This window comes from Corvus moneduloides, chromosome 24 (genome assembly GCF_009650955.1).
Source record: "Corvus moneduloides isolate bCorMon1 chromosome 24, bCorMon1.pri, whole genome shotgun sequence".
Classification (NCBI taxonomy): domain Eukaryota; kingdom Metazoa; phylum Chordata; class Aves; order Passeriformes; family Corvidae; genus Corvus; species Corvus moneduloides.
In genome coordinates this window covers 4870227-4895130 of record NC_045499.1, presented here as the reverse complement: position 1 = coordinate 4895130, position 24904 = coordinate 4870227, and the positions used below count along the sequence as shown (strand labels likewise).

At 58.6% G+C, this 24904-nt stretch overlaps 1 protein-coding gene across 7 annotated transcripts in view; it reads right to left on the bottom strand.

Moving 5' to 3' along the window:
* The window catches only part of ATP2B4 (ATPase plasma membrane Ca2+ transporting 4), a 62074-nt gene that overhangs the window by 20603 nt on the left and 16567 nt on the right, over positions 1-24904 (bottom strand). For 5 of the 7 annotated variants that reach the window (XM_032132775.1, XM_032132781.1, XM_032132780.1 and 2 more), the window contains exons 2-11: positions 18117-18606; positions 10321-10518; positions 6957-7214; positions 5376-5501; positions 5051-5176; positions 3550-3585; positions 1879-2040; positions 1174-1388; positions 855-1097; positions 37-278 (exon numbers count right to left, since the gene is read on the bottom strand). In XM_032132775.1, coding sequence (XP_031988666.1) covers positions 37-278; positions 855-1097; positions 1174-1388; positions 1879-2040; positions 3550-3585; positions 5051-5176; positions 5376-5501; positions 6957-7214; positions 10321-10518; positions 18117-18312 — 1802 coding nt within the window. In that variant the 5' untranslated portion in view covers positions 18313-18606. Of the gene's footprint in view, positions 1-36; positions 279-854; positions 1098-1173; positions 1389-1878; positions 2041-3549; positions 3586-5050; positions 5177-5375; positions 5502-6956; positions 7215-10320; positions 10519-18116; positions 18607-24183; positions 24207-24373; positions 24600-24904 lie in introns of those variants that run through there. The other 2 variants (XM_032132777.1, XM_032132778.1) reach the window with 2 other exon arrangements.

Sequence of the window (24904 nt, the reverse complement as noted above, 5' to 3'; positions counted from 1 at the left end):
CAATGCCGCGGGATGGGGAGCAGGAGGAGGATTTACTTGCGGAGGATGATCTCGGAGGCTCCCTTGCTGTACATGCGGAAGCCGCCGCCGCTGCTCCTCAGCACGGTGCTCATGGACTTGCGCACGGAGTTGAAGGTGTAGACCTTGTAGAGCTTCTCCTCGGGCACCTCGTTGCGCACGGCCTGGTAGTCCTGCTTGAGGTCCAGCACGAAGCCCAGCAGGGCACACTCGGTCTTGTTGCCCACCTGCCGGGGCAGCCCCCCTTCCTTCTCCGGTGGCTGGAAAAAGGACGGGAGAGCGATGCCAAACTGGGCGTGGAGCAGGACGGGCAGCAACGAGAACAACAACAACAACAACAACGAGAACAACGACGAGAACAACGAGAACAACGACAACAACAACGACAACAACAACGAGAGCAACGAGAACAACGACGACAACAACGAGAACAACGAGAACAACGAGAACAACAACGACAACAACGAGAACAACGAGAACAACAACGAGAACGAGAACAACGACAACGAGAACAACGACAACGAGAACAACAACGACAACAACGAGAACAACGAGAACAACAACGACAACAACAACGACAACAACGAGAACAACAACGAGAACGAGAACAACGAGAACAACGAGAACAACAACAACAACAACGAGAACAACGAGAACAACGAGAACAACGAGAACAACGACAACGACAACGACAAGGACGACAATGATGACAATGACAACAATGACAACAACGACAACAACTACAACAACGACAACTACAACAACTACAACAACAACGACAATGACAATGACAACAACGACAAGGACAACAACGAGGTCGCGGTGCTGCAGCTCACCAGGATTTTGGAGGTGTAGGCAGAGTTGATGGCCACGCCGTGGACGATGAGGTCCAGGATTTTGGGCAGGATGGCCTCGGGGTCGGGGATCTGGCGGTAGTGGGTGTCCCCCACGTAGGCCTGCACCACGGTCATGCGGTTCATGGTCAGCGTGCCCGTCTTGTCCGAGCAGATGGCCGTGGCGTTGCCCATGGTCTCGCAGGCGTCCAGGTGCCTCACGAGGTTGTTGTCCTTCATCATTTTCTGCAACCACCCAGAAGGTCAGGGCCGGCAGCTCGGATTCCCTCCTCACCCCCCTCGTGCCGCGTGCAGGCCTCACCTTCACGGAGTAGGCCAGGGAGATGGTGACGGCCAGCGGGAGCCCCTCGGGCACGGCCACCACCAGCACGGTGACGCCGATGATGAAGAACTTGACGAAGTACTGGATGTAGATGGGGGTGCACTCGGCCAGCCAGGGCCGCTTCTGCACCCCAAAGGTGTCGATGACGAAGTAGAGCACCAAAATGATGACGGTGATGGCCGACATGAGCAGCCCTGGCGACAAGGACGAGGTGAGGGGACACAGGGGATGGGGACAGCCCTTCCCCAGCAGCTCTGGGGTAAATGGGGATGGGGACAGCCCTTCCCCAGCAGCTCTGGGGTCAGTGGGGACAGGGACAGCCCTTCCCCACCAGCTAAGGGGACACAGGGGACAGGGACAGCCCTTCCCCAGCAGCTCTGGGGTCAATGGGGACAGGGACAGCCCTTCCCCAGCAGCTCTGGGGACACAGGGGACAGGGACAGCCCTTCCCCAGCAGCTCTGGGGTCAGTGGGGACAGGGATAGCCCTTCCCCACCAGCTAAGGGGACACAGGGGACAGGGACAGCCCTTCCCCAGCAGCTCTGGGGTCAATGGGGACAGGGACAGCCCCTCCCCAGCAGCTCTGGGGACACAGGGGACAGGGACAGCCCTTCCCCAGCAGCTCTGGGGTCAATGGGGACAGGGACAGCCCTTCCCCAGCAGCTCTGGGGTCACTGTCACTCACCTGCCTTCCCGATCTGCACCGCCAGGCGCGTGAGCTTCCCCTGCAGCACCGACTTCTCCTTCTTGGGCACTTTGACCTTTTTCTTCTCCTTCTCCTCGTTCTCCACCCCCTCCTGGCTCTTCAGGGGCTGGATCTCTAAGGCCACACCATCCTGAGTTTTAGCTACAGCCCGGGGTGCAAAACAAGACACCGCGTGTGAATAGGAGAGAGAACCCCGGAAAAACCTGGAGGACACCAGTGAGGAGGATGGTGGTGGGAGAGAGAGAGAGCGAGAGAGAGAGAGAAATCCCAGGACAAGAACCGCTCCCGACCACACACGCGTCCGAGCACATGGAAGCTCCGTGTCCCAGGGCCCTGCCACCTCTCTACGGGGTGGTTTTCTGTCATCTACCCCCTGCCCACGGATAAGGGATCCTCAGAGGTGCCACTGGCACCGGTCACACCTCTGCAAGAAACCCTCTAGGCCAGATTTTGGGGTCTCTTCCAGCCTCTAACCCTGCAGCGAGCTGGGAGCGCTTTGGGGTGACCCCAGAGATGCTCCAGTGCCCCCCAATCCCTCGATGAGCGTCCCCAATTTCCCCCCGGTGCCACCCTGTGGGCAGCCCAGCAGGAACCACTCGCCAGGGAAGCGGCTGAGGCGGTGAGATGGAGGGGTGGGTTAGAAATTCGGATGGAGATTGAAGAGCAGGGAGCCAGGAATCCTTGAATCCCAGCCTGGAGCCATCCACCACGGCTTTAGGACCCGAGACAGCCCGGCTTCCCGTTCCTAAAATTGGTCTAATCCAGCTGGAAGTCCACCCTGGGGAAACCCAAGCCTGGAAGCTTTGGAGAGGGATGGGAAGCACCCCCAGAGGCTCCTCCTCAGCCGCTGGAGCTGGAGGAGCAGCAGTGGCCCCAGGGCCACCCCGGGACCTGTCCCCTCCTGGCTGCTGCTGCTCGAGGCCACCCCGGAGCAGCTCCACAGAGGAACCTCCACGGTGACAACAGACCCGACACGGACACAACAAGCACCCGGACACAGTCTGACGGCACGGAGGGAAACTCAAACTGCTGAGAGGAGAGAGAAAGAGAGAGAGAGAGAGAGAGGTGGAGAGAGAGGTGCAGGAATGGGCTTCCTCCACAGCCTGCAAAGAACAGTGTGAGAACACTGGCGAGGAGACGCTCACGGAGTCGAGGCCATGGCAGGACAGGGTGCAAGCGTCCCGTGGGCCAGGCCCTGGGGGAGATTTCATCCCAGGAACGCCAGGAGGGCACCGCCAGCTCTGCCCCAAACACCAACCCTGCGCAGGGACAGCGTGGGACGGGCACCAGAGCGTTAAAGCCACCAATCCCACCCAGTTTATCCCAAGAAAGGGATGCTCCTGCCAGAAGTCCAGGCTGCTGGAAGAGCTCTGTCCTCCCTGAAAAATGGCTTTTCCCCATGCAGGGACAACGGGCAGGTTCATCCCAGCAGGCACAGCCCGTGCTGGGGTGCTGGGGACACCACGATGCCGTGCCAGGGCCACCGGCCACGGGACCGTTGCACCCTCTCCCGGAAAAACGAGGCGAGAGTCCCGCCGGAGCAGCAAAGAGCACAGACTGATGAGGAGAAGGAAGGAAGAAGGAAGAAGGAAGGAGGAATGCTCGGTAGTTAGTGTGGTGCTGGTTCAAAGGATGAGAGGCTGGCGTTACCTTTGTTGCGGTTTTCGGGGGCTCCGCTTTTTTTACCTGTTCAAAGAGAGAAAGGGTGGAGGGCTGAGCACACGGAGCCACATTCCCCGGCCGGGATGCTGGGATGCTCCGAGGGGCCGCTCCGGTGGCGTCCGTGCACGGTCACCCTCTGGACACCGCGCACAGCTCCAGGCTCTGGAGCTCCCTGGCTGCCCCGGGCACCACATTCCCAAGGATTCCGACTTTCCCAAACTGAAAATCACCCCCACAACCCCAGCAGCGCCTTGAGGGTGCTGGAGGTGTCCCAGATTTTTGGGAGAAGAAACCACGGAGCAGAGCCGGACCTCCTGCAGCTCCAGGTCCCTCCCTCCCATCGGATCCGTATGGGAAGCACAGACTTGTCTCCCACCACGGGCAGCACCGGACCCAGAGCAGGGAGGTGTGACCTCCCCCACCCAAAATCTGACAGGGTGGCACATGGGGGTGCCCAGGGTGCCACACGGGGCTGCTGCACCTCACAAGCCTCAGGTGACACGGGGTTTGTGTCACCCCACAGCTCCCGTGGGGACAAACTGGTGGCACCCCCTGGCCTGCTCTGCTCCCAAATCCATTGAGCTTGAAACGTGGGAAAGCTCCAAGCACTGGGTGGCTCCCACAGCAGTGCCACTCCCAGTGCCACTCCCAGGACACCTCATCCTGCCGCCTCCACGGTGGCAGCCGAACCCGGGAGCTCCTCAGCTCCCAAATCCCGGCACTGCCGGCGCTGGAGGAGCCAGCACAGCCACACAAACACACACACACACACAGAGAGAGAGCTCGGAGCTGGCAGCCAGCACAGCCCGGGAAGCCTCTCCCCGCCTGGCATCGCCTCCCGGGAAGGGCTCCCTGGCGCGGGGATGCCGGAGCAGCGGGCGGTGCCAGCCTGATGCTGCTGCCAGCGCCCAATCCCGGTGAGGCCAAACCTGCCAAGCAGGGGAGCAGGGACACGGGGAGCTTCCCGAGCTGGGAATAAGCAGCAGGATGTGAAAGCTGAGACACGAGAGCGTTCCAGTCCCAGCATGACGGGAACAGCTCAGCCTGGCTGCTGTCCCACCCCTCCTCTGCCTCCTGCCATCCCCTCCGTTCCCCCAAGGAGCTCAGGGAATGCTCAGGAGATCCTCAGCCAAGTTCTCCAGGGTTTGGATGGGTTAAAAAACCCCCTGTGGGCACCCAGGACTCACCTTCCCACCACCACGGGGTGGGCAACGAGTGCCAAGGGGGCAGCGTCACCGGCCCCTTTTCCTGTGGGATCCTTGATCTCCCCACCCTACAGCTCCAGGATGGAGAAGAGGGAGCTGAAGCCAGGTCCCAAAAACGTCTGGGAGCACGGTGGGACCGAGTGGAGGGGACAGGGAGGGATCCCCAACCCCTCCCTGCTCCTGCCTGGGCCAGGGGGAGCTGACCCCGGTGTGGGGGGAGCCTGTGGACGCTTCCCAGGAAAGGGAGGAAGGAGGGAAAAGGCAGAATCAGGGCATTTCCTTACCTTTCTTCACTTTCTTCTCTTCGTCTCCTTCTCCTGCTCCCAAGAGGGTGAAGATGATCCCGGTCTGGGAGTTGATGCCCACAGCAGTCACCACCATCCTGCCCGAGCCCTCCATCACGTGGGTACCTGGCACGGCAGGAATGTCACGGGGACATCATCCCACAGAATCCCTTAAACCCCATCCCATCCCACCCCACGGGACACCTTCCCCTATCCCAGGCTGCTCCACGCCCCATCCAGCCTGGCCTTGGACACCTCCCTGAGACCAGGACCCCCAGCCCAGCCCAAACTCATCCCAGCCCCGCATCCGTCCCAGAGCCCTCACCTGACAGCAGCATGGGGTCTTTATCCATGGATTTCTTGACGTGGTCTGACTCCCCCGTCAGCGAGCTCTCGTCTATTTTCAGGTCATTGCCCTGGATCAGGATCCCGTCCGCTGGCAGGAGATCACCTGGGAGAGGAGGAAAACCAGGGATCAGCCTGGCCTGGGCTCATCCCTGCCTGCCCCATCCCATGGGAATGCTCCAAAAGGATCCAGAGCTCAGTCTCAGACCAGCTCTAGAAGGAGGAGAAGCTGCAGGTGGGGTTTGTAGGAGGTGCAATAAAATGAAATCCAACGGCTCCCAAATCCTCGCTGGGGCATGGAAAGAGTCCCGGGGAGGATTTTGCTCAGTGCTTCCCCATCTGGTTTTAATGAATCCTTCCCAGAGCTCCTGATCCATCCCAAATCTACCACATCCACCTGGCCAAGGAGGGAATGAGGCCCTTGGGAAAAGGAACACAGTGGTGGATCAATCTCCTTCCTGAATGGGAGGAATATTCCCCCTGGGAGACAAGGAGCAGGGCCTGATGTATCCCAAGGGCTGCATCTCCTGGATGAGGAAATATTCTCCAAATCTCCTGGATAAGGAAATATCCACCAATATCTCCTGGATGAGGAAATATTCCCCAGCATCTCCTGGATGAGGAAATAGCCACTAACATCTCCTGGATAATGGAATATTCCCCAAAACCTCCTGGATGAGGAAATATTCCCCAAAATCTTCTGGATGAGGAAATATTCCCCAGCATCTCCCAGATAAGGAAATATCCACCAATATCTCCTGGATGAGGAAATATTCCCCAAAATCTCCTGGATAAGGAAATATCCACCAGTATCTCCTGGATAACAAAATATCCACCAATATCTCCTGGATGAGGAAATATTCCCCAAAATCTCCTGGATGAGGAAATATTCCTCAGCATCTCCCAGATAAGGAAATATCCACCAGCATCTCCTGGATGAGGAAATATTCCCCAAAATCTCCCAGATAAGGAAATAGCCACCAACATCTCCTGGATAATGGAATATTCCCCAAAACCTCCTGGATGAGGAAATGTTCCCCAAAATCGCCTCGATAAGGAAATATCCACCAGCATCTCCTGGGTAAGGAAATAGTCCCCAAAACCTCCTGGATGAGGAAATATTCCTCAGCATCTCCCAGATAAGGAAATATCCACCAGCATCTCCTGGATAAGGAAATAGCCACCAACATGTCCTGGATAAGGAAATATTCCCCAAAATATCCTGGATGAGGAAATATTCCCCAAAATCTCCTGGATAACAAAATATCCACCAATATCTCCTGGATGAGGAAATATTCCCCAAAACCTCCTGCATAAGGAACTATTCCTCAACAGGCACAAGGCTGGGAAAACGAACCAATTCCCATCCAGCAGCTCCTTAAAGCTGCCAGCCCAACTCCAGGGACAAAAAAGGAGGCGAGCGGAGCTCTGTCACTCCAGGGGGGAGCATTTCCATGGAGAAAGCGGAGGAATGAACGCTTCTCCTCAAGGAAAAAGGGCTGGAGAAGCAGGGAGGAGGATCCCGCGGGGAAGGACAGAGCCCTACCCCCACCCCACTCACCGTACTTGATCTGGGCGATGTCCCCCACCACGATCTCGGCCACGGGGATCTGGATCACCTGGCCCTTGCGGATCACCGTGAACTTCTGCTCCTGCTCGATGCGGCTCTGGAGGCCCCGGAACTGCTTCTCCTTGCTCCAGTCGTTGAAGGCCGTCACCAGCACCACGATGATGACGGAGAACAGGATGGCAGCGCCCTCGATCCAGCCCGCCTGCGCCTCGCCCTCGTCCTCCACGCCGCCCGAGGACTGCCCGCACACTGCCCCGAGAGAGAATTCCCCTTTGGATAACCCCACACACTGCCCGGAGAGGGAATTCCCGCTGGGATAACCCCACACACCGCCCAGAGAGAGAATTCCCACTGGGATAACCCCACCCACCACCCAGAGAGAGAATTCCCGCTGGGATAACCCCACACACTGCCCCGAGAGAGAATTCCCCTTTGGATAACCCCACACACTGCCCAGGGAGAGAATTCCCACTGGGATAACCCCACACACTGCCCGGAGAGGGAATTCCCGCTGGGATAACCCCACACACCGCCCAGAGAGAGAATTCCCCTTTGGATAACCCCACACACTGCCCGGAGAGGGAATTCCCGCTGGGATAACCCCACACACCGCCCAGAGAGAGAATTCCCGCTGGGATAACCCCACACACTGCCCCGAGAGAGAATTCCCCTTTGGATAACCCCACACACTGCCCAGGGAGAGAATTCCCACTGGGATAACCCCACACACTGCCCCGAGAGAGAATTCCCCTTTGGATAACCCCACACACCGCCCAGAGAGAGAATTCCCGCTGGGATAACCCCACACACTGCCCTGAGAGAGAATTCCCCTTTGGATAACCCCACACACTGCCCCGAGAGAGAATTCCCCTTTGGATAACCCCACACACTGCCCGGAGAGGGAATTCCCGCTGGGATAACCCCACACACCGCCCAGAGAGAGAATTCCCGCTGGGATAACCCCACACACTGCCCCGAGAGAGAATTCCCACTGGGATAACCCCACACACTGCCCAGGGAGAGAATTCCCGCTGGGATAACCCCACACACTGCCCCGAGAGAGAATTCCCACTGGGATAACCCCACACACTGCCCTGAGAGAGAATTCCCACTGGGATAACCCCACACACCGCCCAGAGAGAGAATTCCCGCTGGGATAACCCCACACACCGCCCAGAGAGAGAATTCCCGCTGGGATAACCCCACACACTGCCCCGAGAGAGAATTCCCCTTTGGATAACCCCACACACTGCCCGGAGAGAGAATTCCCCTTTGGATAACCCCACACACTGCCCAGAGAGAGAATTCCCGCTGGGATAACCCCACACACCGCCCAGAGAGAGAATTCCCGCTGGGATAACCCCACACACTGCCCCGAGAGAGAATTCCCCTTTGGATAACCCCACACACTGCCCGGAGAGGGAATTCCCGCTGGGATAACCCCACCCACCACCCAGAGAGAGAATTCCCACTGGGATAACCCCACACACTGCCCTGAGAGAGAATTCCCCTTTGGATAACCCCACACACTGCCCCGAGAGAGAATTCCCCTTTGGATAACCCCACACACTGCCCGGAGAGGGAATTCCCGCTGGGATAACCCCACACCCCGCCCAGAGAGAGAATTCCCGCTGGGATAACCCCACACACTGCCCCGAGAGAGAATTCCCCTTTGGATAACCCCACACACTGCCCGGAGAGGGAATTCCCGCTGGGATAACCCCACACACCGCCCAGAGAGAGAATTCCCCTTTGGATAACCCCACATGGTGCCTGGAGAGAGAATTCCCACTGGGATAACCCCACACACTGCCCGGAGAGGGAATTCCCCTTTGGATAATGGGGTGAAAGCACTCATCCCAAATCCCTGCTCCCACAGGGAGTGGGACAGATCCCTGAATCCCCATCCCAAATCCCTGCTCCCCCAGGGAACGGGGCCAATCCCAGGAGTTCCCATCCCAAATCCCACAGGGAACAGAGCCGATCCCAGGAGTCCCCATCCCAAATCCCTGCTCCCACAGGGAACAGGGCTGATCCCTCAATCCCCATCCCACATCCCTGCTCCCACAGGGAGTGGGGCAGATCCCAGGAGTCCCCATCCCAAATCCCTGCTCCCACAAGGAATGGGGCAGATCCCTGAATCCCCATCCCAAATCCCTGCTCCCCCAGGGAACAGAGCCGATCCCAGGAGTCCCCATCCCAAATCCCTGCTCCCACAGGGAACTGAGCCAATCCCAGGAGTCCCCATCCCAAATCCCTGCTCCCCCAGGGAACGGGGCTAATCCCTGAATCCCCATCCCAAATCCCTGCTCCCACAGGAGTGGGGCAGATCCCTGAATCCCCATCCCAAATCCCTGCTCCCACAAGGAATGGGGCCAATCCCTGAATCCCCATCCCAAATCCCTGCTCCCATGGGGAACAGGGCTGATCCCAGGAGTCCCCATCCCAAATCCCTGCTCCCCCAGGGAACTGAGCCAATCCCTGAATCCCTATCCCAAATCCCTGCTCCCACAGGGAACGGGGCTGATCCCAGGAGCTCCCATCCCAAATCCCTGCTCCCCCAGGGAACAGAGCCAATCCCTGAATCCCCATCCCAAATCCCTGCTCCCCCAGGGAACAGAGCCAATCCCTGAATCCCCATCCCAAATCCCTGCTCCCCCAGGGAACGGGGCCGATCCCAGGAGTCCCCATCCCAAATCCCACAGGGAACGGGGCCAATCCCTGAATCCCCATCCCAAATCCCTGCTCCCATAGGGAACGGGGCCAATCCCTGAATCCCCATCCCAAATCCCTGCTCCCCCAGGGAACAGAGCCAATCCCTGAATCCCCATCCCAAATCCCTGCTCCCCCAGGGAACGGGGCCGATCCCAGGAGTCCCCATCCCAAATCCCACAGGGAATGGGGCCAATCCCTGAATCCCCATCCCAAATCCCTGCTCCCACAGGAGTGGGGCAGATCCCTGAATCCCCATCCCAAATCCCTGCTCCCACAAGGAATGGGGCCAATCCCTGAATCCCCATCCCAAATCCCTGCTCCCATGGGGAACAGGGCTGATCCCAGGAGTCCCCATCCCAAATCCCTGCTCCCCCAGGGAACTGAGCCAATCCCTGAATCCCTATCCCAAATCCCTGCTCCCACAGGGAACGGGGCCAATCCCTGAATCCCCATCCCAAATCCCTGCTCCCCCAGGGAACAGAGCCAATCCCTGAATCCCCATCCCAAATCCCTGCTCCCCCAGGGAACGGGGCCGATCCCAGGAGTCCCCATCCCAAATCCCACAGGGAATGGGGCCAATCCCTGAATCCCCATCCCAAATCCCTGCTCCCCCAGGAGTCCCCCGGCCCGGGGCACTCACGCTCGTTGTCCCCTCCCGGGGGGTGGTAGAAGGAGAGCCCCAAGGAGATGATGGCTGCGATCTCCAGGATGATCAGGGTCACGTCCTGCAGGGCCTCCCACACCAGCTGCAGGAACGTCTTGGCCTTTTTGGGGGGGATGAAGTTCTGGCCGAACACCTGACGCCGCTTCTCCAGGTCTGTGGGGTTCCCGGACAGGCCTGGGAGGGTGGGGAAAACAGGGATGAGGGTAAATCCCACTGCTGTCCCCATGGGATTCATGGGGAGAACAGGGATGAGGGTAAATCCCATTGCTGTCCCTATGGGATTCATGGGGAGAACAGGGATGAGGGTAAATCCCATTGCTGTCCCTATGGGATTCATGGGGAGAACAGGGATGAGGGTAAATCCCATTGCTGTCCCTATGGGATTCATGGGGAGAACAGGGATGAGGGTAAATCCCATTGCTGTCCCCATGGGATTTGTGGGGAGAACAGGGATGAGGGTAAATCCCATTGCTGTCCCTATGGGATTTGTGGGGAAAACAGGGATGAGGGTAAATCCCATTGCTGTCCCTATGGGATTTGTGGGGAAAACAGGGATGAGGGTAAATCCCATTGCTGTCCCTATGGGATTCATGGGGAGAACAGGGATGAGGGTAAATCCCATTGCTGTCCCTATGGGATTCATGGGGAGAACAGGGATGAGGGTAAATCCCATTGCTGTCCCTATGGGATTTGTGGGGAAAACAGGGATGAGGGTAAATCCCATTGCTGTCCCTATGGGATTTGTGGGGAGAACAGGGATGAGGGTAAATCCCATTGCTGTCCCTATGGGATTCATGGGGAGAACAGGGATGAGGGTAAATCCCATTGCTGTCCCCATGGGATTTGTGGGGAAAACAGGGATGAGGGTAAATCCCATTGCTGTCCCTATGGGATTCATGGGGAGAGGGATGAGGGTAAATCCCATTGCTGTCCCCATGGGATTCATGGGGAGAACAGGGATGAGGGTAAATCCCATTGCTGTCCCTATGGGATTTGTGTAGGAGCAGCTCCCTGCCCGCCCCGGCAGTGGGGAGCTGAGGCGTTAATGGATAAAATATAAATGAAATTAATTAGAATGAACTGAGTAATGAAATAAAATAGAAATCAGTTCAAAAGAAGTGAATGAATAAAATAGGAATCAGTAAAATACAAAGAAAGAAAGAAATAAAATACAAAGAAATAAAGTACAAAGAAATAAAATACAAAGAACTAAGATACAAATAAATAAATAAAATACAAAGAAACACAACTAAATATAATCTAAATAAATAAAATACAAATAAATAAATAAATAAAATACAAAGAAATAAAATACAAGTAAATATAACTAAATATAATCTAAATAAATAAAATACAAAGAAATAAAATACAAGTAAATATAACTAAATATAATCTAAATAAATAAAATACAAAGAAATAAATAAATAAAACACAAATAAGTAAAATACAACTAAATATAACTAAATGTAATCTAAATAAATAAAATACAAAGAAATATAACAAAATATAAATAGATAAAATACAAATAAATAAATTAAATACTAATAAATAGAACTAAATATAAATAGATAAAATAGAGAAAAATAAATAAAATACTAATAAATTAAATAGAAACAAATAAATCATAAATAAAAGATAAATAAATAAAATAAAAATAACTAAAAAGAAAGAAAGAAAATTTAAATAAATTTTTAAATTAATAAAATATAAATGAAAAATAAATAAGTCAGTAAAATATAAAGAGATAACTAAAAAATAAAAATAAATAAATTAAATAAAATTAATAAATACATAAAAATTTAAAAAAACTTTTTCAAAGGGTTTTTTTGTCTTTGGGAATTGAAGTTTCTCTTCAAAAGCCTCCGTTCACCAAGGTTGGGTGAGGCCTGAAAAGCTGAACATCCCCAGCCAGAAGATACAGAGCAGGTAAATATTAATTAAATCACTATTATAAATGACTAGGTATCATAGAAATAAATATTATAAATAAATATGTATCATATGAATGAATATTTACCATATAAATATTACAATTACGTCTAAATTGAGAAATTAAACATTTATGACTTTAGACATTAAACACGCATCATATAAATACATATTATAAATAAATATGGATAAATAAATAAATATAAATAAATATGGATCATATAAATAAATATTATAAATAAGGATCATATCAATACATATTATAAATAAATATGGATCATATAAATAAATATTATAAATAAATAGGGATCATATAAATACATATTATAAATAAATATGGATCATATAAATAAATATTATAAATAAATAGGGATCATATCAATACATATTACAAATAAATATGGATCATATAAATAAATATTATAAATAAATATGGATCATATAAATACATATTGCAAGTAAATAAGGATCATATCAATACATATTATAAATAAATACGGATCATATAAATACATACTACAAATAAACATACATCAAGTTACAAAAATAAATATTTATAAATTCAGAAATGAAATATTTATAAATTCAGAAATTAACTAAATATCACCTCCCCGGCGTAACCAGAGACACCCAGAGTGCGAAAAGATCAGTAAGAGAAACCACAGGGGACCAGATCAGCCTGGAAAGGATCAATAACCAATAGGAGATCGAACACCGGGAATTGCATCACTCAGAACCAAGGAACGAGAATCTCTCCGGGGTTGATTTTTTATGGATAAATACACGAAAAACCTGGGAAAGAAGCGGGTGCGACGGAACGAAATCATTCCTACAGCTCATCCCAGGCTAAAAGAACTCCGAAACCCTGCCCCGGGCCAGGGGACACCCGGCTGCAGCCTGGCGAGTGCCAGTCGCTGCCAGCTGGCACCGCCGGCCTTGTTTACATCAAAAGAGCCGTAAATCTGGGCAAATCTGGACAAATCTGGGCAAATCTGGCAGCGGCAGCGCCCGCGGCCACCTGAGCCCTGTCCCCTGCCATCCCCGGAGAGCTGCGAGCCCCCGGATCCAAGGTGGATCCTGCCGGAGATGGAGGAGGATTGGGGCTGGTCCTGCTGCGAGGAAAGGGTGGGAGACGGGGAAGGAGCCGGACACGGCGTGGGAAGCGAGGGTGGGGGGAAATGGGAGAAAACGGGGAATCAAAGGGAGCCTGAGCCCCTGGGTGACAAGGTGACACGGCCACCCCACTAAAGCCATAAATGCTGAGGGGGTCCCCGGAGGGAGCAGCCCTCCCTGCCCAGCACCGCCTTAAGGGAGCCCCCCCAATCCTTTTCCACCTTAAAATGCCGCCGCCAGATCCCGGGATGCTCCGGGAATGGCCCCTCGACACATCCCGGTGGTGCCTGGAGCAGCCTGGCAGCGATGGGGGACCCGGGCCTGGCACTCAGGGGACAGCTCCGTGTCACTCCCGGGGACACCTCGGTGCCCGCCCCGTGTCATTCCAGGGGACACCTCGGTGCCCACCCCGTGTCACTCCAGGGGACACCTCGGTGCCCACCCCGTGTCACTCCAGGGGACACCTCGGTGCCCTCCCCGTGTCACTCCCGGGGACACCTCGGTGCCCTCCCCGTGTCACTCCCAGGGACACCTCGGTGCCAGCCCCGTGTCACTCCCAGGGACACCTCGGTGCCCACCCCGTGTCACTCCCGGGGACACCTCGGTGCCCTCCCCGTGTCACTCCAGGGGACACCTCGGCGCCAGCTCCGTGTCACTCCCAGGGACACCTCGGTGCCAGCTCCGTGTCACTCCAGGGGACACCTCCCTGCCCTCCCCGTGTCATTCCAGGGGACACCTCGGTGCCCTCCCCGTGTCACTCCAGGGGACACCTCCCTGCCCTCCCCGTGTCATTCCAGGGGACACCTCGGTGCCCGCCCCGTGTCACTCCAGGGGACACCTCGGTGCCCGCCCCGTGTCACTCCCAGGGACACCTCGGTGCCAGCCCCGTGTCACTCCCGGGGACACCTCGGTGCCCACCCCGTGTCACTCCAGGGGACACCTCCCTGCCAGCTCCGTGTCACTCCAGGGGACACCTCCCTGCCCTCCCCGTGTCACTCCAGGGGACACCTCCCTGCCAGCTCCGTGTCACTCCAGGGGACACCTCGGTGCCCACCCCGTGTCACTCCAGGGGACACCTCCCTGCCCTCCCCGTGTCACTCCCGGGGACACCTCGGTGCCCACCCCGTGTCACTCCAGGGGACACCTCCCTGCCAGCTCCGTGTCACTCCAGGGGACACCTCGGCGCCAGCTCCGTGTCACTCCCAGGGACACCTCGGTGCCCTCCCCGTGTCACTCCAGGGGACACCTCCCTGCCCACCCCGTGTCACTCCAGGGGACACCTCGGTGCCCACCCCGTGTCACTCCCGGGGACACCTCCCTGCCAGCTCCGTGTCACTCCAGGGGACACCTCGGTGCCCTCCCCGTGTCACTCCAGGGGACACCTCGGTGCCAGCTCCGTGTCACTCCAGGGGACACCTCGGTGCCCGCCCCGCGTCACTCCGAGCAGGAGGAAGCAGCGGGATCGATCCCATTCCCAGCCCGCTCCCGCTGTGACTCCACCCCAGCTGCAGGGAGGGGACAGCTGGCAGCTGGCGGAGCAGCCGGGCTGTCCCCACCCAGCCCTGAGAGGAGGCTGAGCAGGATCCTGGGATGTCCCGGCCTCGATTCCCAGCCAGCGGATGGAAAATGCGGCTCACGGCCACGGGCTGGGTCCGCGGAGCCGCGGGACACACGTGGGCACACACGGGGGGGGACACGGGACGGTCCCACGGGACACGAGATGATCCCACAGGACACGGGAGGCACGGATCCCAAAGCACATCCCACCCATGGGAACGATCCCAGGGCTGCCCCCACCCTCCCCGGGGGAATTGGAGGGGGGGTTCAGTGGCTCTGTGCTGGCACAGGGAGGGTGACAAAGAGCACGAGCCACCCAAACCAGGCTCTGGGGGGCCGGTTAGAGGGTGACAAAGAGCAGCAGCACCGGGCAGGTGCCACCCATGGGTGCCACTGCAGGGTCTGGGGGTCAGGATTAGCGGGGAGGATGGGGTAGAATTTTTGGGTGGAGGCCACACGGGACAGCAGGGAACTGTCACCAGTCCCCGAGCAGCCTGGGGACAGCGGCTGTGGGGTGGCACGAAGAGCTCTCCCCCATCCCCGGCAGGATCCCGAGCCCGGATTGGGACGGAGGCGGAGGCGGCAGCCCCGGGTGAGTCAGGGCACCCAGGGGACACCGGTGACTCAGCGGAGCCACCGCCCCGCTCTGCTCCGGGCGAGGGCCAAGGAGGTCACCCCACACCACCCCAAAGCCACTTTGGGAGCAGTCCCGAGGGGTTTTGGGTCCGCTGGCACCTCCTGGGGCAGAGCTGGCGCTGCCGGTCCAAGCGGACCCCAAACTGGTACTGGGGATCCCTCACTCGTGGCTGGGAGCCCCAACAGCCACCCAAGGCAGACTCTGGGGACCGTGGCCAGTGTTTGCCCACGAGAACAGTGCCAGGCTGGAGAGCGGACAGCCAGTGCCACATCACAGAGTGGCACCAAGGGTCAGGAGCCACCCGGATCCAGGTGGGACCAAACCACTCCAGGATAGATCCTACAGCAGGACACCCCGGGTGACACGCGGGAGGACGAGGCCCCGTGCCACCGCAGCGGGGTGATCAGCAGAGGCACAACGAGAACGGGGCCGGGGCAAACATCCGGGAGCAGGGACACAGAGCTGGCATGTGCACCCCCTCTCAGCGGGATCAGACCGAGGTGCCGCAGACTGCCGTGGGATTTCGCTCTTCCCAAAAATCCCAGCTTGGAGGAAAGAACCTTTCTTTGCTCTCTGGGCTCAACGGGATGGGATTTGGGACAGGCAGCTCAGCTCCATGGGAGGGACGTGCCAGGGGCATGAGATCCCATTGGGATGGGGCTGAACCCTTCACCTCCCCTGAAAGAGCCTTTTGGGTTCTCCTCCCGCCTCTCCTCCCACCCCAAAGGAGCGTGGTCCCGCTTTGGCAGGCCCGAGCACATTGTTTTGTGACCTGGGCTTTGCATTTCCACTGGGATTTCCCCCCTTCTCTAACGACATCCCGATATTGTCTCTCCTTCCCGGTCCCACTCGCAGCTGGAAAGCTGCAAATCCCCACCTTGCAGCACTAAAAATATCCCACAGATTGTCCCAGGCCAGGCACAGCCACGTCCCCCATCCCACAGCTCCGGGAAAACCCTCGGAGCTGGAATCAAGGCGTCTCTGCCCCCTGCACCCCCTCAGTGCCAGGGATGGCTCCATCCCCCCAGTGCCGCCAGCCTCGCTGATAAGGGGACCCCAAAAGCCAGCCCAGCCCATGAGGGAGGAGGTGACATCCTGAGATCCTCCCAGAGGTGACCCCAGACATCCCTGCCACCACTCTGCGCTGCCCTTCCCAGGTTTTCCTTGGAGAATCCTCAGGTCAGGAGGGACCTGGGTCCATCTCCCCATCCCTGGGTGCACGCCCCACCCCCTTTGGGGACCTGCTGCCCTCATCCCTCACCCACAGTGCCACCAACAGCTGCAAGTGGCAACCCGGGCACGTCCCCAGCGCCCTCCAACCTTTACACCCTCCCTTCCCACCCCGTAGCTCCGTAAATGATTAAACAGGGAACAGCTGGAGCGGCAGCTGGGCCGTGGGGTGAGCCCTTCGCACCCCCCCTACAACCCCTGAGCTCCTCACTCCATCCCACACCCCACATCCTTCATCCCACATCCCTCATCCCACATCCCACCTGTGCTCCAGCCTCCCAGGGATCCGGGTTACACCTCAGGGAGCCCCCTGGGAAGATGGGGAAGGCCCTGGGAAGGCTCCTCTCTTCCTTTTTCCTCCTTTTCCACCCTAAATGACCGTTTTATAACGCACAGGGAGCCGCCTCCATGATGGACACGGGGCGTGATGGGACCAACCGAGCCCCGCCACTGGAGCCACCACCTTTGGGTGCCACTTTCATATGGCTCCATCTCAAAAGTGACAATCCCCGACCACAGGACAGCCACTGGAACCACCACCTTTGGGTGCCACTTTCACATGGCTCCATCCCGAAAGTGACAATCCCTGACCACGGAACGGCCACTGGAACCACCACCTTTGGGTGCCACTTTCATATGGCTCCATCTCAAAAGTGACAATCCCCGACCACAGGACAGCCACTGGAACCACCACCTTTGGGTGCCACTTTCACATGGCTCCATCCCGAAAGTGACAATCCCTGACCACGGAACGGCCACTGGAACCACCACCTTTGGGTGCCACTTTCACATGGCTCCATCTCAAAAGTGACAATCCCTGACCACGGAACGGCCACTGGAACCACCACCTTTGGGTGCCACTTTCACATGGCTCCATCCCAAAAGTGACAATCCCTGACCACGGAACGGCCACTGGAACCACCACCTTTGGGTGCCACTTTCACATGGCTCCATCTCAAAAGTGACAATCCCTGACCACGGAACGGCCACTGGAACCACCACCTTTGGGTGCCACTTTCACATGGCTCCATCCCGAAAGTGACAATCCCTGACCACAGAACGGCCACTGGAACCACCACCTTTGGGTGCCACTTTCACATGGCTCCATCTCAAAAGTGACAATCCCCGACAACGGGTCGGCCACTGGAGCCATCATCCTCAGGCATCACCTTCACATGGCTCCATCCCAGAGGTGACAACCCCAGACCTCGGGAGCCACCACCCTTGGACATCACCTCCATGAGGCTCCATCCCGGAGGTGACAACCCCAGAGGTGACAACCCCAGACCGCGGCAGTGCCACTCACCTTCGACCGGTGACGTCTTCAACCTCTTGCAGACGTTCTGGACGCCGCCATAGGAGTCGTTGAGCCGGGCCACGGCCTCGGCGCTCCTCAGCTCCATGAAGTTCCTGAGCTCCACCATGGAGCACCCAAAGTCCCCCTCATGGTTGCCCTCGGCCACCGAGTTCCCGGGGTGGTGGTCGGCCACGTTGTTCGTCATCTTGTCACGGTGACGGTGCCACCGGCGCGGTGCTCCTGCGGCAGCCTCGCTCGCGGCTCCGGCGGCTCCGGCGCCTCGGGGTGGGGGATGCGGCCCCTTCCCTGGGGGCTTCCCGGCGGGAACGGGTGGCTCTATCCGAGCCCAAGTTGTCGGGATGAAGGTGTAAACAGGATGTGCATGTTACCGCGGAGGCGACCTTAGCAACGCCCGGCGTGCAGCTCCTGCAGCGGGAGGAGGAGGAGGAGGAGGAGGAGGAGGTGGAGAAAGGCTCCCTGGATACCACAGCAACTGGAGCTGCGAAAACAACCATGGGAAACAAAAATATCGCCGTTAGGAAGGCTTGGGAACGAGGGAGGCGCCCCATGAGGTGGGAAAGGGGAGTGGTGCTAGCCCAAGAGGGGGATTTTTAGGGAGAACGTGGTGTCAGCGTGGTTTGGGCAAAAATCCTGGGTGAGAACTGGAGCTGGGAGTGTGGAGCAGCGAAAAGCGGCAGGGCCGGGGCCGGGCAGGAAAGGAGCCCAGGTGGTTCTTCACTTTGAGCCCAGACAAAACCCTCCCGTTGATTTTGGGTTAAAAATACCCCTCGGCAGTGGGAAACAGCTGCTTCCTGCCCTGGGCAGGGCGCCGGGGCTGGAGCATCACTCCCGGCGCTGCCGGCAGGTAGGGAACGATCCCAATATCCCGATATCCCCATATCCATGGGAAAGGGGCTGCAGCACCCAGCGGGCTCTACATCAGCCATAGGAACCACTGAAGAGAAGAGGCAAGTGGCAGAGAAACCACCAAAACCTGGGAAAATCTCGGAAATCAAGGTTTTTCCATTCCGAGGTGGCTCCTCAAGGGCAGCCAGTGGCTCTCGGCCGCGCGTCTCAGCGTCCCACAGCGCTGCCACCCCCAGGTCCCAACCCCCCAGCGAGGACAGGAGAGCCCCAAAAATGCTTCGAGCGAGCCAGGCAGGGACCAGGAGCATCCCACAGCTCCCCCATTCCTCAGGGATTTGGGGGCTGGGATTCCCTGCTGGCATTCCAGGCGGGCTGTAAGGACAAATAGGGACATGGAGGGAACAGCACAGGCCAGAGGGAAAAAGGGCTTTTTGTCAGCCAGGGTTAGCTCTGTTCCCAAGCTCCAGGGAAGCTCCCGGCACTCCAGAGGCAAAAAGGCTGCGAGGGGAGGCTCTCACGGAGAGAAAATAACATCTTTCCTAGGGCAAAATAAATAAAGAACAGAAAGGGGAACGGCCACTCCGGTGGCAGAGCGAGCTGGGAAGGGACAGGAACGACAGGAGGGAGGAGGGAGAATGCCCACTACTGATCCCAGGAGCTCACGGGGTACATCAGCCCTCAAAATTCCAACAGAAAGGCACCAAATCATCACAGAGCTGTCCCAAACCACCCCAATTCCAGCCCCAGCCACAGGGACTTTTCAATCTCTCAGGCAGCACAACCCCAAAAAACCAAACCCCTCCCTGCCTGGCCCTCGGGAGCAGCTCCTTATCCCGGCAGCAGCACCCTTGGGGCAGCTCCTGGCATTATCAGGACACCACAGGCACCAACAGAACCTCAGGGACAGCAGGGACGCTGTCAGAACATCCCCAGCTCAGGAGGGACCTGTCCCCCAGCTGCAGGGATGGGCGGGGGGACAGGGAGAACGGGGACGGAGGACACAGGGATGTGGCACACAGAGATGGGGGAAATGGGGATGGGAGCACAGGGATGGGGACACCGCAGCTCCCGGGACACCCGAGCCCCATCCAGCAGGGATCACCAGTTCCTGCATCCCTGCCCATTCCCAGCCCCGTTATCCCACAGCTCCTGGTGGAGCTGAGCTCATCCATCCCTGCGAGGCACGCAGCTCCCGGCAGCGGGAAGCAGGAGGTGGCAGGCCCAATTAAGCAGGCTCCTGCTGATTAAGAGAAAAAGCGATAATTCCCCCACCCCACCACGCTCATTTCCTCCTCTTTCACAGCAACCGGCGCTGTCTGAGGAGAGCTCAGAGGTTAAGAGGGAGACAGTTAATTAACACTGGAACGGCCTAGCCCTTAATTACCCCTGATGGAGCTCAGGGGGGCAGCGATCAGCTCCATCCCTGCGTCCCACCGAGGGATTCCAGCCTGGGACTCGCTCTGCCCTCGGGGGTAAAGGAGGGACCCGGCACCGGCACCATCCCTGTATCCCACCGTGTGATCCCAACCTGCCACCGAGGTGTGGGACGGCTCCTGTCTGCTCTGAGCATCCTCCCCCAGCCCTTTTGGGATCACGGCCCCATTCCCGGCCCTTCCCGGCCCCATCCCACAAGCCCAGCACGGGCTCCGTGGCCAAACTGGGAAGGATCCACCCGGACCAGAGCCTCACTCTAAGGAGCTCCCAGTGACTCCAGCAGGTTCTGAATCCACTCCAGGAATTCATTCCCAGAGCCCTCAGACCCTGGAGAGGAACAAGTGCTCCCCTTAGGAAGAAAACATCCCAGGTGGGAGAGGAGTGGGAACCCGAGTTCCCCTGCGGCAGCAGCTGTGTCACCTCCCAAATGCCACCCCCGAGCTGGACAAGGAGTTTGGGATGAGGCCCCGGAGCCTCCCGGGGTGTGAGGGGAGGAAGGAGCAGCGCAGGCTCCAGGCAGGAGCAGTGGCTGGCGAGGAGCAGCGGAGCCGCCTCGGTGCTGCAGCCGAACCTGCCCGGAATAATAAACGGCTGCACGGCACCTCCGTCCTGCCAGGGACAGTGCCCACAGCCAGGCCACCACCTGAGTGTCCTCTGTCCTGCCAGGGACAGTGCCCACGGCCAGGCCACCACCTGAGTGTCCTCTGTCCTGCCAGGGACAGTGCCCACAGCCAGGCCACCACCTGAGGGTCCTCTGTCCTGCCAGGGACAGTGCCCACGGCCAGGCCACCACCTGAGTGTCCTCTGTCCTGCCAGGGACAGTGCCCACGGCCAGGCCACCACCTGAGTGTCCTCTGTCCTGCCAGGGACAGTGCCCACAGCCAGGCCACTACCTGAGTGTCCTCTGTCCTGCCAGGGACAGTGCCCACGGCCAGGCCACCACCTGAGTGTCCTCTGTCCTGCCAGGGACAGTGCCCACAGCCAGGCCACCACCTGAGGGTCCTCTGTCCTGCCAGGGACAGTGCCCACGGCCAGGCCACCACCTGAGTGTCCTCTGTCCTGCCAGGGACAGTGCCCACAGCCAGGCCACCACCTGAGGGTCCTCTGTCCTGCCAGGGACAGTGCCCACAGCCAGGCCACCACCTGAGTGTCCTCTGTCCTGCCAGGGACAGTGCCCACAGCCAGGCCACCACCTGAGTGTCCTCTGTCCTGCCAGGGACAGTGCCCACGGCCAGGCCACTACCTGAGGGTCCTCTGTCCTGCCAGGGACAGTGCCCACAGCCAGGCCACTACCTGAGTGTCCTCTGTCCTGCCAGGGACAGTGCCCACGGCCAGGCCACTACCTGAGGGTCCTCTGTCCTGCCAGGGACAGTGCCCACAGCCAGGCCACTACCTGAGTGTCCTCTGTCCTGCCAGGGACAGTGCCCATGGCCAGGCCACCACCTGAGTGTCCTCTGTCCTGCCAGGGACAGTGCCCACGGCCAGGCCACCACCTGAGTGTCCTCTGTCCTGCCAGGGACAGTGCCCACAGCCAGGCCACCACCCGGCACCTCTGTCCTGCCAGGGACAGTGCCCACAGCCAGGCCACCACCTGAGGGTCCTCTGTCCTGCCAGGGACAGTGCCCACGGCCAGGCCACCACCTGAGTGTCCTCTGTCCTGCCAGGGACAGTGCCCATGGCCAGGCCACCACCTGAGTGTCCTCTGTCCTGCCAGGGACAGTGCCCACGGCCAGGCCACCACCTGAGTGTCCTCTGTCCTGCCAGGGACAGTGCCCACGGCCAGGCCACCACCTGAGTGTCCTCTGTCCTGCCAGGGACAGTGCCCACGGCCAGGCCACTACCTGAGTGTCCTCTGTCCTGCCAGGGACAGTGCCCACGGCCAGGCCACCACCTGAGGGTCCTCTGTCCTGCCAGGGACAATGCCCACAGCCAGGCCACCACCTGAGGGTCCTCTGTCCTGCCAGGGACAATGCCCACAGCCAGGCCACTACCTGAGTGTCCTCTGTCCTGCCAGGGACAGTGCCCACGGCCAGGCCACTACCTGAGGGTCCTCTGTCCTGCCAGGGACAATGCCCACGGCCAGGCCACCACCTGAGGGTCCTCTGTCCTGCCAGGGACAGTGCCCACGGCCAGGCCACCACCTGAGGGTCCTCTGTCCTGCCAGGGACAGTGCCCACGGCCAGGCCACCACCTGAGCATGCTCCGTGCCCACCCCAGCCCCAGGCACGAGGAAAGGACCTGCTGGATTTAACCTCGGGGACAGGAACGCACTCAAAAAGCGACGAGGAGAAAACAGTCAGCTGGAGATGCCACAAGTGGCCCCTTCAGCCACGCCACAGGTGGCCCTGCTGCCATGCTGGCGGCACCACAGATGGCACCCGGAGCCTGGCAGCAGCCGTGGCTGAGTCCCTGGGCAAGGACAAAGATCGTCCTGGCTCAGGACATCGGATCAGATCCTGACAGACAGACAGGAGCACTGCTCCGTCCTCCCACGGATGATCAGAGATGGAGCAATCCCTGCCCAAGCTCGGGGATGAAATCCTGAAATCCCTGTTTCCCACTGATCCATGAAGGAGGCTGAAATCCGTGCTCCTCCAGCTGGGATATCTCCCACCAGCCAGCGCAGACAGCACCGTGCCGAGAAAAAGCATCACCAGCCACCACATTCCCTGCCCAGGGCCACAAATCCCAGCTTGGATCAGGTTGGATCGAGGTGGAATCGCCTCTCCCAAGCCCTTGGATCCCAGCCCCACACGCTGCCCCCCTCAGCAGCGCCCAGCGGGGTCCATCTCCTCTCCCACCTTGGGAATGGGGTGTTGGGAACGCTGGGCTGCTGGAGGTTGCCATGGCAAACTCAACGTAAAGCTCTCAGGATTGCTGTTTACGTTGCCAAGTGGGGAGGGAGGGGGAAAAAAACCCCAACAATTAAAAAAAAAAAAAAAAATTCAAACCAACTCCCTCAAAATTACCCTTCCTCGGCTCGGGTTTGAGGTTTTTCTCGTTGGGAATCCGAAGCTGAGTCTGCAGTGGGATGAGGGAGGCTGCAGGGACAGATCTCCAGACGGACACACGGACTCCAAGAGCCAAAGTAGCCAATTAAAGCAGGAAAAACGGGCCTGGGGCACCTTTCCCTGCCCTGCCGGCTGGGAATCGTCCCTGGAGAGGCCGCAGCGCTCTCCCTGCCCACCCCACGGACCCCGCCGGGCTGCTGGGAGCCTGCACCCACGTGGGAGCGGTGCCGGGAGGGGAGAGGGAGAGGAAAATCCTCTGGAATGGCTGAATCCAGGGAGGAAATCACCGGGAGAGCCACATCGGGTGCTGCCGCCAGCGGGGGAGGGGCTCGGGGAGGGGACCAGACCCCCTTGGAACCCCTCGGAGAGGGAGGAGACACCTTCCCAGTGGGGAACGTGGGACCAGGGGGGCTGCTGTGCTGGGAGCTGGGCACAACTCTGGTGCCCCATTCCAACAGGTGACAGCCTTGGGGACAGGCAGGGCACGGAGAGCCACGGGGGAGGGGGCACAGGGAGGGCAGCGACCCCCACGCCGGCCCCAGCGGGTCCGAGCCGGGTCCGTGCCCCACGCCGGACACGGACACCCGGCCACGTGGAGCACGCGGCGCCCGGCCCGCGCTGACAGCGGCTCTTGGGGGATTTTATGGGGTTTTTATAGGGGATTTTATGGGGTCCCCAACCCCCCCCCCAACCCCGCACCGCGGGCAGCGGGGCGGCCCCAGCACCCCGAGGCCCGGCCGGGGGCCCCTCCCCTGCACACTCACCAAATCGCAATGTGCAGATGGCTCCCGCTCCCGCTCCTGCCTGTTCCCAGCAACACCCCTGGCAGGGGAAGCCTTCCCTGCTTAACCCCTCCGGCGCCGGGCGCCCCGCGAGGCCACCCGCAGGCGACACGGCGGGGGTGTCACCTCCTGCGGCGGCCAGGAGACAAGGCAGTGGCTCAGGGTGACAAACCTCATGCTCGGGGCTGGCTCTGAGGGTCAGGGGACATCCCGGCGAGGGTTGTCACCCTGGAGATGAAGAGCTTCTCCCGCGGCAGCCACCAAGGGAGGAGGGGCAGGGTGGCGGAGGTGGGAAGGGCAGCGAAGGTCACGGTGCCAGAGCCTCCATCCCGCGGTGCCACGGAGAGGCAGAGGGGACAAGGCGAGGCTGCGACAGCCCGGACAGAGCCCTCCGGCCACTCACGGACCCTGCGCCAGCATCCGTCCAGCTCAGCAGGATCTGTCCCCTTCACCCCCGGTCACGCTGGCGTCCCCTCGCCCCGCTCCTTGCCCCGGGTGGCGAAAGCAGAAGCGGTGGCCGCCCGGGGCTCCCGGGGACAGGCACCTGTGGCACCCGCGGCACTCCGGGTGCCTCCTCCCACCGCAGCATCCGCTTCCTCCGGCGAGCGCGCCAGGGGAGGGGACAGCGACATTTCCCTGCCCGGAGGGGCTCCCCCCGCACCCGGCAGCGCCGAACGGCCCCGGTGCCACCCCCGCCACACCT